The 17,139-nt window shown below is 43.4% G+C and overlaps 1 protein-coding gene across 1 annotated transcript in view; it reads right to left on the reverse strand.

Moving 5' to 3' along the window:
- Positions 1 to 12,974: 12,974 nt before the first annotated feature.
- The window catches only part of LRFN2 (leucine rich repeat and fibronectin type III domain containing 2), a 58,231-nt gene continuing 54,066 nt past the window's right edge, over positions 12,975 to 17,139 (reverse strand). The window contains exon 2 of the mRNA XM_077811913.1: positions 12,975 to 13,893. Coding sequence (XP_077668039.1) covers positions 12,975 to 13,893 — 919 coding nt within the window. The remainder of the gene's footprint in view (positions 13,894 to 17,139) is intronic.

A 17,139-nucleotide genomic window follows, 5' to 3' on the forward strand; every position in this document is an offset into this window, starting at 1 on the left:
ACAAAAGCAGCCATATTTTGCCCACCTGTCTTGTGACTGCTACCCTGCGCTAACTGCTAGACTGGTGCATGTGGATGGTTACATTTTGCTCATTGGCATCTGCTTAGCCATTTCATGTTTATTACTATGGAATGGCAACAATGCCTGGAGCACTGGGTGAATGTGTATGGGCTGCGTTAAGTAGGAGGTCAGACTAGATAATGTCCCATCTGGCCTTAAAAATCTGCACATGCTAGTTACACAGTAACCTACTCGTGCTGTGTGTATCCTTTATTCTGCCAAACCTTAACATCTATACCTTTTATTTCTATAGTGCAGTGAAGTCTCCTGTTAAGCAGAATCATTCCTAGTCATGCCTGGTTTATATATTCATCCTAAGTGGTATGGGTGCATGGGGCACAGAGAATATTTGCCCTGGTTTCTTACACTCTGCAAAGCCCTATAAGAAAGGTACTCTTTGAGGGCTTTTTAGAAGGCTGACTCTTCACATTTGAGAACGTTTTTTTTTCCCAATGTACATTTGACTTTTGTGTCACGTGACTCCAGGAGCCACACAGAAGACACTGCGTGGACTTGAATCAGAAATGTTCTCATGTCTCTGCACACACTCTGCCGTGTGCTACATATTTTTTATCTACTCAGGCACCGTACTCCCAGGAGGCAAGACAAGGCCTGTTTTTTCAAAGCGAGTCTTGGCAAACTCTGAGGCAGAAAACTCAGAACAAGATGAGTCACACAGTGCTCATTTTAGTTCCATATTTACTGCTTTTTTGAGTACAGATTTTGAAGGGAGTATTCTGCTTTTCCATGGCTGTGACATACCAAAAGTGCAGGATCGGGAGGGCCCACTTCTCTGTAACACTTCGGGATCGCGGTTTGGGGGCATTCTATAACAGTCCATTGCAGGGTTTCTTGCACCTGCGTCTGAAGCATCTGGTGCTGCCCCCTGTTGGAGACAGGATATTGGGCTAGATGGACATTGTGTCTGAGCCAGTCTGACAGTTCCTATGTTCTTTTAATGTCAGATTTCCTCTCTATGACCATAACTCATTCGGTGATCAAGTTCTGGGGGTACCACTTTGCCATTTCTGTGATCTGTTGGGTACAGGCTGAGGGCGTCTCTCTTCCATGTGAACAAAGGTGTGTACAGAGTCCCACTTTCTGGTACAGCAGTACATTGGATATACGGTGAGGTGTATTGGGTTTACCCGATTAAGGATTCATACTTCCCTCTGTCTGTGACCTGTTCCATGTACAGGTTTGAAGGAAGGAAGAATTGTTACTTCAGAATGAGTATGGATTGCAGTTTTAATCCATAAATCAGGATCTCATCCTGATGCTAGCTGGAAAAGGGAAAGTGTGTGCATTACTGCAGTGGTAACAAGCAAATATAGCAGCATGTGCATCTCTGTCTCTGCCTTCTCACCATCTTCGTTTTTACGTCAAGGCAGTGACAGTGTAAACAGGGCAAACGTCCCTGTAAAAATATAATCTAGTCTTCCTTCTCAGACACCTGTCTTGTAGCGTGACTCATAAAATCTTACGACTGGTAATTAACTGCATGGTATGAAAATATTCCAGAGTGGCTCCTTCTAGAGAAGAGAAGTGGGACTATTAATAAATTATAAAGTGATGACTTTTAAAATGTGCTAACCACAATGGAAGAGAACCATTTATTTCTGAAAACGGAATTGTTAAAGGGATACATTCCATGAGTAGCGGCATGGCACTGCCTGTTATTAAGTTTGCTCAGTACTTCCTATTATAAGACCATCTTTTCAGTTGCTTATAACTTTGCCAAACATTAACCATTGGAATTGAAGTTTTGCATGCTGGGTGTCTGCCTGAAGCTGAATCTTTTGGGAAAAATTCAGCCAAAATGATTCAGCTGTTTCCTGAGAATGAGGCCATAGGAAAATATGGTGTTTTACCCAGGTTAAGATATTAAGATCTTCTCTGAAATGCTCTAGCACCTCCCTGCTGTGGAGAAGAGGCGTGAAATTTGGCAGGGGGTGGCCTTTGGGTCAGGGATGTGACTTTTGCTGTTCCTCTGGGGAAAAAAAAAAATCCAAATTTGGCCACATTCTAAGCCTTTGAAAAATCACGGTTCACACGTGCTCAGTAGAGGCTTCTTCAGTTTTAGCAGCTAAAATCTCAGAAGTTTCTGTCCTCACTGAGTATGTACAAGTCTCTCACAGATCCTAGGTGTGACCAGACTGAGCATGAGCCATCCCTACAGAGTGACTGAACTAGCAACAGGGATACAGGAGCTCAGAAGGAGTTTCCCTGTAGTGACTGCTCCAGGCCTGGGTGGTGTCAGGCACTAGAGCTGAAAGCAGGGAGTCTCTGTCTCCTGTGCTCCCAGTGACCTGACTGCTGGCACCCAGGCAGTATGGAAGAGGAAGCCATCTGATTCAAAATCAGAGGGGACAAAAGCCAGACAGGGAGGTGGGGGGGACCGAGAGGAAGGGAGTAGATTGGAACAAGGATTCTGAGACTGGAACTGGAGTTGGGGACAGAGAGAAATGGTAACAAGCAGTTGGAGAGGGGAGACTAGGATGACTGGTCAAAGAGCACAGGAGCTTGGGGAGAAAGGGCAGGCTGGGACTGGGAGCCAGCTGGATACCAGATCTGGGTGCTGGAACCAGAGCGGACTGTGCACCAGTTGTGTGGAGTGGAGGAGGGGCCACTGAGATTGGACAAAGAGCTGGGGAGAGAATGGATTGGTTGGAGAAGGAAACTGAAAGTAGGAACCTGTTGGAGAGTGGGGAAGAGAGAGAGATCTCACAAGGAGGTGGGATGCAGGGGACAACTCGGGTTGGTTTTGCAAAGAGACATAGACACGGGGCTAGGGCATAGGGTAGGGGAAGACTGAGGTCGGATGAGGAGCCCAGGAAGGGAGGCTGGACCTAGAAGCAAGCGAAGAGGGAGAGGAGAGAGAGATTGGACCAAGAGCTTGAAGTGGGGGAACTGGGATTGTCAAGGCAAGGAGACTGGGGACAAGGAGTTGGGGTGGGAGGAGGGGACCGTGGGTTGACTGGGCCAGGATATTGGCTTTGGATGAAGAGGGGGAGAAATTTGAGATTGGGACTTGGACAGTGAGACTAGGACTGGCTGGGCAAGGAGACAATGGCCATGTCTACACCACCAAGCTTATAGTGGCACAGCTGTATCGAGACAGCTTTGCTGCTGTAAGATTGCTCATATAGCTGCTCCATGCTGATGGGAGAGAGAGAGCTCTCCCATCGACATAATAAAACCACCTAAATGAGCAGCAGTAGCTATGTCAGCAGGAGAGTGTGTTCCACCAACATAGCTCTGTGCACATGAGCGCTTATGCCAGTGAAACTTACCTCACTCAGGAGTGTGGTTATTTTTTACACTCCTGAGCAACAAAAGTTTTGCCAACATAAGGGGTAGTGTAGACATAGCCTAAGACTAGGATGAGAAGCCTGAGGAAAGATGACTGGAACTGGGTGAGCAACGAGAATGGGACTGAGACAAGGAGCTGGAGTGGGGAAGAGACACAACTGGGATGGGGATAAATTGGAGGGGACAGGCAGAAGAGGTCAAACTTGGGGCAAACAGGGAGAAGAGTCTGTGCGCACTAGACCACACTCCCCTCCAGAATCTGGAATGGAACTCAATATTCCTGAATCTTGCCATTATTTTACAATATCTTTGCAACCCACTGGCAAAGATTGTATCTCCTCCTCCTCCTCTAGTGCTGGTCCACATAGACGATGACAGCTGCTATTGCTATCAGTTCCTCTGTTAGGTCAAGGGACAGTGGTTTGTACATTGGTTCTAAAGGTTCCACCCCACTGCTGGCCCAGGAGGGGGTCAATTTGATGCCACGTGATGGAATTTCTGATTTTTTTCTCAGATTGCCTTTTTGAAAAAAATCTAGGAAATTACACACACAAACACAGTGTTAAAAGAACACTGTTAAGGTTGCAAAGTCAAGTACCCAACAGTTGAGAAACACCACTATTAAAACTGCTTGTGGAATTTTAATTCACCTCCACACACATGCCTGTTGTATATGCATTAGGATATAGTTTTTAGTTACATGATCACATACTTTTTTTTTCCCTGACAGGACCTCTGGCTCATTCAGCACACAGGATGAACTTGAGACTGGATGTACTATTTTGTGGGTATTGGGACAGACAGTTTGAGGCCAGCCCATAATTAAAGGGGGGGCAGGATCACAAGACCCAGTTCACAAGTGAGTACATGGTCAATGGAGAAAATAGCCGCAAGTGTGAGGTCAAAGGTTAAATATCAGGGAACCAGACGGGGACACCAAGCAGAGAACTCCTGACAGTGCTCACTGCTCCTCCAAAGAGTCAATGGACACTGCCCAGAGGAACTCTTCCTAGTTACTTGGGACTGGGAACAGGCTCCGCAGTCACAGAGCACCCGCGTGTCCCCTTCCCTTCACTTCCCTTTCCTTCTCCTGGAGTGGTGGATTGCCATCTTGGCCAGTGGCAAGAGGAGGTCGACAAGGAGGTCCCATGACTTTGTGGGGCTAGAGATAAGATGTGAGTAGATCAGGAGGAGTGCAGAAAAGTGGTACACCACATCCAGTGCATTAAATGCCTCAATAACACCTAGGAGGGGAAAACCAGAGAATCACTACGCTCATGACAAAACTCATACAGGAAAATGATAAAAGACAAAACCATGATATCAACTGTGGGTCAACACAAAGCAATTACTTTCTCTCTGACCTATCAATCCTCATCCTCAAAGGAAACCTGCACAGCACATTCAAGAGACGAGCCTGGGAGCTTAAATTCGTAACTTTGCTAGACACTAAAAATCATGGGCTTAATGACAACCCTGGATTTATGGTTTATTACAATAATCTGTAACCCACTAAACTCACTTTTTGTCCTATTCCAACAGGGGTGTTAATGGGCCACTTCACCTTGAATGATCTCCTTAGTTAAGCATAGAATATGTGCTAACTCTTTATCTGTTTCATCTTGTATTTAACTGTGACACACTCAGGACCTTTCCCAGAGCTGAAGAAGAACTCTGAGTAGCTCAAAAGTTTGTCTCTATCACTAACAGAAGTTGGTCGAAAAAAAGATATTACCTTATCCCCATGCATCTATCAAGTACAATGGTTCAGGCAGTTGACTGCTGCCCTGGAGAACTGGATTCTGTCCCTGCCTCTGCCCCAGAGTTTCTGCGTGATGCTGGGCAAGTCACTTAAACCAGACATTTCACAGGTAGCCACTGGTTGTGTGTTCCTCATTTTCTGGGTGCCTGAATGGAGACCTTGATGTCTGATTTGTGGAAGTGCTGAGAAGTCACCGCTGTAAATGGAAGCTGTACTTTGAACATACAAAGTACTTTATAATACTATTTACTATGGAAAAATCAAGTTCCAAATTGGGCACCCAAAATTAATTGATACTTTTGACCTTGATCTCTCTGTTTCTCATCTGTAAGGTGGGGATAATACTCATTTCACAGGAGTGTTGTGAAAATAAATTCTTTTAATATTTGTGAAGCACTCAGGCCCTATAGTGATGGGTGCCAAAGAAAAACCCATGAGGAAATTCATAATTCTGACATCAGAGCAGGGTTTGAACAGTGCTCAGTAAATAAGACCCATGGCCACATAAAATACAGATGTAGAGCAAACTTTTCTTTTTTTAAAAAACACTAATCTTTCTTCTCTCCAGGGGTGCTGGAACAATTTGTATAGTGGGGGTGTTGAGAGCCATTGAACCAAACTGTAAACCCTATAGATGATGGAAATCACTTCAAGCCAGGGGCACCCCATACACCTCTCGTTCCAGCACCTATTCTGCTCCCCCTTTTCTAAATTACCAGCACAGATGGGTGTAATTTGACTAATACAAAGAAAGAGCCCACTGGAGCTAACGGTACAAAGGGAACTAGAAGTACAAGTTTGTTTTCTCGTAAATTCTCCCTGCCTCAGTAGAGTCCCGTTTTTCTTGCTCTTTCTTTTCCCCCTGACAATCCTCCAAAAAAGGCATTGGATAGGCATCTTTCAAGAACCCCAAAAGTTTATCAACACAAAGAGTTCAATTGCTGCCAAAGTTAATACAGTTCATTAGCTGACTACAGGACCCTTCCCTGGAGACTATGCTTTCACTGGGATTTACTAGTATCCTGTGGTAGGAGAATAGGTAACATAGTGGTAATGAGGTTTTATCTTGAAATGGCCCAGGCTGAAACCCAGTGATCGCTGTCTCCTGGAATAAAACATAAGCACCTCCCAGTGACTGCAGTGGGCATCATATGAACCTGCAAAGGGGCCGGGGAGCTTTGGGTAAGTTCATATCCAAACCCAGCCACTGATCCGCATATATATGGGGTTTTAATTCAGCTCATTATATCAAAACTCTGCAAAATATTGGGGCGGTTCATCCCTAGAGCTGTACTCTACAACTCTAGACCATGTGTCCAATTGGTATGATTGTCAATTGCAAGCTGCTACATATAAAAAGGATGTTTCTGCCATCTCTTTCTCTCTCCCCTAGTATATCATCACAGAGTCATGTTCTTTTCCCAGCAACACCAAAAGAGAACACAGATTTCTACATAAATTAGTCAGAAGGTCAGAGAGCTCCATACGTATAGAGAGAGAGCAGCGGCACTTGCCATCTGCTGGCAGTGCAGTTCCAGGCATAAGCACCTTGCACTCTTTGATCTAATAGGGCCTAGTGACAGCTGATGCTGGGGGATACTGTATCTTTGAGGATTCGGGCGTAATTAACTGGGGCTAGACAAATATACTGGAAAAAACAGCATTCTTATATTGAAACAAACAACTTCAAGCTATTCTTCTAGCTGGATTGCATTTGTCCTAAGAACTAATAAACAGCCTTCACTAAAAGGGTTTAAAGATGAGGGATGAAGTATCATCATGTTTAGGGCAATTTCAAAGCAAAACATGTTGGATCTTAATAATAAGGGTTGTTAATTTCATGTTCAGCATGTTATTAAATATATAGCATCACTCAAGTAATAATTCATAAGTGCATAGAGGAAACAGCTAGAGCAAATGCCAGAAAAATATGTTGAAACAAGTAGCATGGGGTACAGTATATACCATATGGCGAGTTGTATATTACTCATGGGTTAATGGGTATAAAGCATTGGAAACAGATGTGATATTCCTGCTATTCAAAGACTAAGATGTTTTCTTTGTTATCAGATGGAATTATTCATTGGTCCTCAGGTTTGAAAGTGCTCAAATCATTGCTACATCACTTGCCCAGACAACTCCCAGGGCTCTGTTTGGTCATCTGGCTTTGGATCATGTCCGTTGGGATACAATGGGAAAATGAATTGAACAGAATCTGTCTGAATATTCATTTGAACACTCTGGAGGAAAACAGTCCCTGTAGCAAGATGTAACAATCTGAATGCCAGGATGCTAGTGCCAATCAGTCTTGCATCATGCAAGACCAGGATGCCTTTCACCTGTGTGTTGTTATGGGAGCTGGCATTGCTTATGACAAGGTCACACAAAGTGGGGCCCAAGCACTTAAATGAAGCTTGAAGAGTTCTAAAATGCTCTCTTCCTATAACTGCAGGGCAAAGGGAAAGCAAATCATCTGCAATTTTCTGTTGCTGGGGAACTTATCATTCATCAAGGAAGATACAATCACAGTTATGCTTTGATTAAAAAACCAAAACTATATACAGCAATAAGAATATTATGTACAGCTCTTGGGTTCCTGTCAAGGTTCCAGTGATTTCCTCAACGACGCAAATTTTGGACATCTGTGCTGCTTGCGTTATAATGCAAGACTACATTGTTTTTCAGCCTCTCAAAACATGGGCTCCATTTCATAATGGAATCTTGTCCTGTTCTTCCAAATAAAGGGCATGGCACATTTTTAGAAACAATGTCTATGTTCCCACCATAAACGATGTCAAAAATGTAACTTACACATGCCCAGCTGTCACGTAGCATTTCCAAAGGCATCTCTTTGGTTTCTGCACCTTTAACTGTCCAAGCTGCCTTCTACGGAAAGCTGTTTTCAAACGGTGGTGTGTATTTTACGATCTAAACCAACTGACACTTGTATTTAGAATAGAGTTGCTGATAACATATTCAACACTCTGTAGCCCTAAGTCAGTTGCTACTTCGTGTGACAGTATTGTTACCTGAGGTTTGTAAAGCTCTGTCTCAGTTTAGGGCTGTGGGAACAAGAGGGCAGATTCAACTCCCCCTAGCCAGTGGTGTTGTTCCATTGACTTCAGTAGCAGCTGGATCAGGTGATCCATCAAGTGCTCTTCCAACCCAAATAAGTTTGTGTGTGTATATAAACTTCACCCACCACTGAAACTGAGTCACTTCAGAGGTGGAACATGGCAGTTCGAACAGCACACAGCAACAGTACACAAAAATATAGATCAAGCACTGCAGAATGAAGTATTCAACTGAAAACTGCAGTAAACTGGGGGTATGAGAGATCAGAGTTGGGCTAGGATGCTGGGCTTAAAAGCACTGATGTCATGAAAAGTGCCATGGGGTCTTTAATGTGCAGAAATCATTAGAATGTTGGTTCTACATTTCATCCAAAAGACAGGTTGTCCAGAAACAGTGTTCCCTGAGCTAGTACGCTGGAGCATTAGTTTAATACTGAGTCAGGGAGAAGAGTGCCACCTTTGGCATCATCCGTGCTACTTCATTCAGCACTTGAGTGTTGCTTGGTGGTCTCCCAGCCAAATATTGTCCCATCCCGGCCTCAGACGATCGGACAGGGTTCTGTGGGGGCCGATCGGACAGGGTTCTGTGGGGGCCGATCGGACAGGGTTCTGTGGGGGCCGATCGGACAGGGTTCTGTAGGGGCCGATCGGACAGGGTTCTGTGGGGGCCGATCGGACAGGGTTCTGTGGGTGCCGATCTTGTTTACCTTTCAATCAGCATTTGCAAATTTGTTGAGCCTCAGCTTCTAGTGGTAAATGAATAAAAATAATAATTAACAAGAATAAGTGCTCTTCCGGTTGTTACATTGTGGCTCTTAATACCTGGCTCTTTTGGCATGCATCCACTTCTTCAAGGCAGCATCTGCTGAGTTCCTTTCTCTGATCTTATGCAAAAATAGAACAGAGGTTTTTTTTCTCTGTAATAAAGAGGAATACATTGGACACTGCTTTTGAATTTTCATGAGGGTGAACACTATTAATATTGCAAATGAACTTGACAGCTGAATTCGAAGCAACCCAGCTGCCATGTTTAAAGGGAACCGCAATGTAATAAAAACCAATAGTCTAACCACTGCATATAATAACAAAGAAAGTTAAATTACGACACAAAATTCTTTAAGTGTCTTCAATACAATTTAAAATTAAGTATAATTAACAATCAATGGGAAGCTGTCATCTGGACAGTTGGCTTATATAGATTAAAACACAAGAAATACAGCTCCCATTTGAATGCATGGGAAAAGCAGAAACTTTCAAAGCCATTGTAAAGTTATATTAAACATTTTTTGGTTATATGAACATTGATAACATAGGGCATGATCCAAAACCTATTTAAAGGTGTGGAAAGACTTTGGATCAGGCCCTTAGACCACTGTTAAAATACATTGGTAATATAGGCCCCTGTAAAATTAACCCTTAAATAGGGCTTAATTTATCACTTTTTCTTCCTCCCCTCATACATGCTAAAGGAATCTGAATTGCTTGATTCCTCATCCCTGGTGAAATTCTGGTCCCACTGAAGTCAATGGGCGTTTTGCCATTGACTTCATTGGGGTCAAGATTTCACCCTAAATCTTCATCAGAATTGCCTTCCTTTAGGAAGTGGAAATAAACAGTCAATTTCCAGTTGGAGAAATACCAGTGCTAATCACTGATACTGAGACAGGGAAATGGCAACTTGTTTCTGAAATCTGTTCTGGAAATTCATTAACAATCTAGCTATTAATGATAAATAATAATAGATCCTCAGCTGGTGTAAATTGGCATAGCTCTATTGATGTGGATGAAGCTATGCTAATTTACAGCAGCGGAGGATCAGACCCATTGTATATCTCATATCTTATGTTTGAGGCACTCTGTATACATTAGTTAATCAACCCTCACAACATGCCATGAAACATCAGACATGTTAACTGTTAGTCTTGTGCACCAAACACTACCCATCCATGCACAAGCTGCCTGGGTGTGTTCAAGTCAGTGGGAGTTTTACTACAGCAAACAGTTCAGGATTGGGTCCATATAAAGTATTGTTATTATTGACTGAGCTTTTATTTAAAAGGCATCTAAGGCCTTGTCTACACTAAGAGGGTTTTGCTGGTGTAGTTATACTGGTAATAACTGGCAAAACCCTCCAAGGGTGGATGAAGTTATACCAGTATAACTGTGTTGATATTGGTACAGCGTGTGGGGAATGGCATAAGCTATACTGCTCTGAGTGTATGGCCTCTACCAGCATAACTGCGTCTGGGTCTATCTACACTGCAGTCAGAAGGTGGGACTGCAGCATGTGTAGCTATACCTGAGCTCGCTAAAGCAAAGCGAGCTCGAGCAACAATAGGAGGGAGCACAGGTAGCAGCATAGGATAGCCCGGCTTGCCCAAGACCTGAGTACAAACTCAAGAGGCTAACCTATACCACCACTTGTGCTGCTGCAGCTTCATGCCGATTGTTACTTACGCTAGCTAGATCAAAGCGGACTTGGGTACCTCTAACCATGCAATCAGACTTCCCCAATGCAGTGTATACACATCACACTCCTAACCGACATAGCCAACATTTTTCATGGTCTGTGTGTATATAAATCTCCTCACTGTATTTTCCACTACATGCATCCGATGAAGTGAGCTGTAGCTCACGAAAGCTTATGCTCAAATAAATTGATTAGTCTCTAAGGTGCCACAAGTCCTCCTGTTCTTTTTGCGAATACAGACTAACACGGCTGCTACTCTGAAACCCGACATAGCCAAGTTTAGATCAGGTTCTCAGAGCATGCTATTCACCCTTATGCAAAGGGCCTGTGCACCACTGAATACCTCTGATTAGGCATGAACTTCGCCCAAAGAAAAATATCTTTCCGCACACGAAACAACAAAGAGAGAAAACGTCTCAAGGTCTTTTTCTTTTTTAAAAAATATTAATGCTTCTTATTTCGGTTTCAAAGCAAAACACAGGACATTAGAACAAATGAAAAGAAGAAGGTGCTTATTTCCCCCAGGAATGTTTTGTTTTTACTGTACATTTTGTAGCAAAAAAAGAAAAATTAAAAGGAAAATAATATTCTGATCACAGGGATGTCATTGTCTAAAACTCCAAGTAAGAAACATGACGAATACAAGATCAAGTACATAGCCATGTCACAATATATCTCTGAATCTTTAAAAAAAAATACATAGAGGTTTTTTTGTGGCTTTCCTCTGTGCCTTACAACCTTTCTCCACACGTCTCCTATAAAATAATAATAATGTGCAATTTCAAAATGGTTCCCAGCTGACAGATCACTGGGAACAAACAAATAAATAAACAAATTAAATAAAGACAGTTGCTGTAGCCACCAAAATATTGGAAATCACATTAAAGTCACTAAGGACAATGGAGCCAGGTGGATGGACCATGTGCATCCACAGCATTCTCAGAACCACAGCAATGCTCCCCAAAAAGGAACTTGAAAATCAGTTTACAAGCCATAAAGAAGAACCATTGGTCTCAGGTAGCAAGTACCTTTGCAAGGGATGGGACAGAGGTCTGGGAGTAGGTGAAGGGCAAGATGCAGGTGACACTTGGGAGACCATCTATTCTGAGACATCCGATTCTAACTTGTTTTCCGTGGCTAAATAGGAACATCCCCATTACACTTATAATCCCCTTAAATGCTCAGATACCTGCACTTCCTGCAATGCTACTGATACAGACGCGCCCTGTTGTGGCGACTGACTGGACAAAGAGCTTTCTGTTGCAAACGAGCTAAAGTCTGCATTTTCTTTATCAGTCGAACAGAGTGACAGAATAACCTTGGTCAGCAGCAATTTGTATTAATAATAGGGAGAGTTCACCCGAGCAGCTTTTGTTTTCGCCTCTTTCTTGCCTTTTATATCAAATCTTGAATTTCCCCCCCACTGATATGAATAGCTGTTGCAATCTGCCTTGACAAGCAGCGACCATGAAGGAGATGGAAGAAAGATGATTATTTTTAAAATTTATTAGCCCCCTAGATTTCATTTTCCTGGGACATAAAGGGTGGTGTTGAAGGCGGGTTATACAGTACATCGAGAGTTTAATCTTTGTACATATCCTTGGTTTCATCACAGGGATTTGATGAGAGACTACAAACCAAAAGGAAAAAAGAAACATCCCTTTTTCCTGCAAAAAACCAACCCAACCAAACCAAAAACCCCTCAGCCCAACAACAGGGGGCAGGGGAGAAATCTCCATATGTTTTTGATAACACCAAGACATCAAGCTGAAAAATTGGTCTGTTCTGTCCCCACAGATGCCCTTAGTGTAGTTCTGTGATGACAAGCGCAATTACAGGCAGTGACATACTTGCATCAGTCTTCTATCCATGGGAATATACTTCACAGGCTACCAAAAGGGAAGAAAAAACCCCCCAAACCCTTTGAATTAAGTATGTGCTGCTAACCCCACTTTAATCCTCGTTTAATCTTGTTTGTCGGGTCACCGGGAGGCCAGGAGACTTTTGGAAAGCAATGCTAAATACGACTGGTAAATTCCTTGAAATGTTCACACTCAGTTTTGTTGGGATCGGATATTAATGGGGCCACACGTGCTTATTAGCATTTCATTACCCTTTTCCTCTTTTGTTATCTTATTTTGTTTATTTATCTCTCTCTCTCTCTCTCTTTTTTTCTTTTCTCCAACGTCGTTGAGCATGTCCCCCCCACCCCTTTTCATTTTCATGGCTTTTCAACAAAACCAAATTTTATTACATTTGATGTAATTAGGGAGAAGCGAGGGGGAGAAGCTCTTATTTACACTGTGCTTTCCATTACCCATTCTGAACTCCCATAAGTCCCTTTCGCCCCTGCTAAGTCATTGTCATCATACTGCAAGAGCATGCCATTCACCGAGAGGCTGCGCTTTGTCCAAATGTTTGTTATCTTTTTTGGATAGGTGCAACATTGAGATGTGGCAAAGTCCCCCATGTCAAAAGAATGGCTACGTTTAGTTTTCCCCTCCAGTGGTAACATGAGGAGACTACGGAATTTTGACTCCTGTTGACCCAAAAGTGGCTCTTTGTCCGAGTGGCGGGCCACTGTGGAAGTTCTGGAGTCTACCGTGTCCTCCTTTTTCTGACACTTCAGTTCCAGGGAGGCAAAAGCTCCCATTAGCCGATCAATGTTATGTTTTGACCTAGAAGGAGGCCTCCACTTACTGGACAATGTGCCTTGTTCACTTTGAAGGCTATAGTCATCACAGTCACGGCTATTCACTGAACTAGAAGAGGAGGAGATGCTGCTCTGTACAGACTCACAGTTAAACTCCATGAGTTCATTTCTTACCACCACTTTAGGGTTGACTTGGGGCAGGACCCCATTTTGAACAGGTTGAGCTCCATTAGTCTGTGAGTAGACATTGCTGACATTGGCCATCTTCCCCTGGGAATTGTTACAAACTTTATACCGGACCATGAGTATGACGATGAACACCAGTAGAGTTGCCACAATGATGCCTCCAATGACTAAGATCATCGTCCCACCCAGGAACTGGCTGTGCATGGACTGGCACTGAGGATAGTCCTCTTTGGTGAAGAACTGGGCGCACCCTACGACGTTGGTGGCTGTGAGTGTTGTGGCAGTGTCATCCCACATGGCCAAGACGCAGAGGTCATAGCCCGTTCCAGATACAAGGTTGTTCACCACAAAGGCTTTGTTTGTAGCGGGGATCATCCTTTAAGAAAAAGAGAAAAATAAGTTAAGGTTTAATGGGAAACAGATACACAATTACAAGTGGAGATGGGCCTAATCTGTAAAGTTCAGACCTAGATCCAAACTTCCTCAAAGGTCAGGGGTGCTCAGACTTAAGGTTTTTCTTCAGGTCCATCTCTCCTGTAGTTACAGAAGGGAACAAGAGTAAATAAAACCAGGCTGGCCTGTTCCTTCCAAAGTGTTTGTATTCAAACTCAGAGTGTACATAGTGTAACCAAGGCTGGGTGAACAGCTCAAGGAACATAATCCTCAGCCTGTATGAACCAGCCCTGACTGAGTCTGCCAAATGACCCTCCAATTTGCTGAGCTCAGGACCAGCAGTCTTGACATTGTTTCATGAGGGTTGGGAAATTTACATTGTGATATGATGATGTTTACATTGCAATACCAACTACAACAGACTGTGCTTTTGATGCATACAGGTGGCAGACAGCCATCTCTCTCCTTCTCCCTACACTATGAAGGATGGATCCTTGAAATGCAGAGATCTTATCTGCTGGAAATTTCTGCATGTGACCACCTTTCTCAGATGGGGTGGGAAAAGAAGTATCGGCAATAAATGCAGAGGCGTGGTGGCAAGGTGTAAGATTGGATTAGAAGAGCAACTCTTTTTTGGTAAATCCATTCAAAACCAAACAGTCCCAACTTTACAACAAATGAAGAGGCTATAAAAACGAAAGATATTCCTGAGTTGTGTTTGCAAAATATGGAGTTGTGCATGGAAAAAGAGAATGGGCTTTGCAATATGGGTGGTTGCTAATGGGTCTAATTAGCTGTTGCTGTGCATTTTGGGCAGTCATTTATACTGGCGCAAAGTAGATGTAAAAGCACCATTAAATCAGAAGGGTAGTGTTCTGCCTACAGCCACTCCACATTCATGTTACACTGGTATACATGATGGCACGAAGTGCAGGGCAGTGGAGAACCAGGCTCATACCCAGTTTACGTGTTCTACATGTAACTGAGAAGCAGCCTTGACATTTTTATCCTTGTCTTCAGACAGCATCCTGACGGTTTAGAATAGTGGGGAAAAGGCAAATTAAATATAATAAGCTTGAGTCTCGTTTATATCTCAGGCAACTTATTGCCACTCTAGCTTACTCCCGCTCTAAGGCCCATTTACACTGCTAGAGTGTTTCTAAAGTGGCTTTAGACTAAAAGAGAATCAGGTCCAGGCATTCAAATCTTGCAGTCTTTGTTCAGGCAAAATCCCTATTGACTTTTGCCTGAATAAGGACTGAGTGGAAATTGAGTAAGAATTTCAGGATTTCACCCATAGTAACCTGAGATTTGAAATATAAAACTATGGAGCCAGAGACCTCAAAAACTGCTGGCTGAGGTTTGTTGCTGACAGTTATGTATTGATATACTGTCATATTGTATGACTCTGGATCAAAGCTAAGACCTTCAGAAGACTCAGATATAGATAGGAAGTCTTTGCCTGCTGCATCCCTCTCCCCTTTGTTCTGCAGCTTCAGCAAATTTACCATACTGTTACCATACTGGCAAACAACAGGAACAATTATATGTAAGGTATTTACTTTGTAGCTGATATTCAACAGAGACAGCTGATGGCAGCAAGGCACCTCATTACTTGGAGTAACAATCTTTATGTGACTCTCCTCCCCCCAAATCTCTAGCATTTGGTCACATACGACAAGGTTAAAATACAAAATGATTGAGAAATTCACACACAACTCTTTCCCTGGTGGCATTCCTTCACTCGTGCTGTGCGGTCATGCCCCACTAGCATTCCATTGATGACAATGGTATCTGCAGAGTATTCCTGGAACATTAAGTAAAAGTAGATGTGTTCAACCAGACATACATGTGATAATCACCAGCATGGCATGTGGATAATGCCTGAGCCTGGCTGTTTATATAGGAGTTCAAAGAGGTGTGTTCTTCCTGGACATACGGGACCAGAATCTCAGGTGCAGTATGGCTGCTTTGCACTACACTGCCAGTGTAACCTGTCTCTAAAGCCAGTGTAACCATGTCAGGGAGGATCATTTCAATGTACAAGTGATCTTCCAGCAGTGGAGCAGATACACAGACACGTACGCCACTCAATCATCTGTTGCCAGGGTAGCAGGGAAAACGGCATGGCCAGAAGAAAGGTGGTGTAGTTGTCATGCCCCTAAACCATGCCAATCTTCAGGTGTATTTTGGCCTTGCATAGCCATTGCAGTCAGCACAAATTAGAGCCGCCCATATGCTGTTCTATCGCAATGCAGGGGCACCAGCCTGCACAGAGAAGCAGCAGTATCAGAGCAGTGTAAAGGTGAGTATTAAGCTACTTTTGCATGTGTGTGCATGCGTGTCACAACTTGGGTCTCTGCAGTTTGGCCACAGCTGAGGATCTGGTTCATTGTTTTTAGAGCACTCTGTAGGCAAAGTACGTATCGCCCAGAGATGCCTGGAAAATTGAGCCACCCAGCAGGTGCCTTTGACTTTCTACCTAGACATGCCTGGTACATTTAATATCAGAGCAGATGTGTTCTGCACAGACACAGGCAGGATACACAGGAGCACCTCAGGTACATTCAGTAGTGAGGCAGGAGCGCTGTACCTGCCATCTCTAGAAAGTTCAATGACAGTCAAATGTTCAATCTAGAGCCACTTTTGATTGCGCTTCCCCCCAATGGTTCTAGAGGCATTATACTTCCAGCCACCACAACTTGGGTAGGATGACTACACAGCAAATGTGAAAAATCAGGACTGGGAGTGGGGGATAATAGGAGCCTATATAAGAAAAAGACCCCAAAATCGGGACATCTGGTCACCCTAAACTTGGGCAATGTTCCTCTTCAATGCATGTTCCACACCCCTGCCTGGGATAGCCATAATTTAGTCACTGGGGCAGAGATCATAGCATCTTCTGTTTTCCAGATTGCCAACCACTCTATGAACAATAGTAGTGAAAAAAAGCACAGCAAGAAATGGGAGATTTCATTGGTTCAGATTTTACCATTGGAGCCCTCTGCTAAGTAGCCCAGTTTGCACATGTACATTCATGTTGGCTAGTTACTCTTGCTGGCTAATACTGTGTCTGTCCGTCTGTGTCAGTGATTAATGTGCTTCTCTGAAGTATTCACACCCCTCACTCCCACACTTTCTGGCCTATGTGGAAGCAGGGACATAGTACAAATCTCATAAGTAAGCCTGGTCTCATGAGATTTCCTCCTCAGCTTGCAAAGACATTTTG

This window comes from Eretmochelys imbricata, chromosome 3 (genome assembly GCF_965152235.1).
Source record: "Eretmochelys imbricata isolate rEreImb1 chromosome 3, rEreImb1.hap1, whole genome shotgun sequence".
In the NCBI taxonomy this organism is placed as follows: Eukaryota; Metazoa; Chordata; order Testudines; family Cheloniidae; genus Eretmochelys; species Eretmochelys imbricata.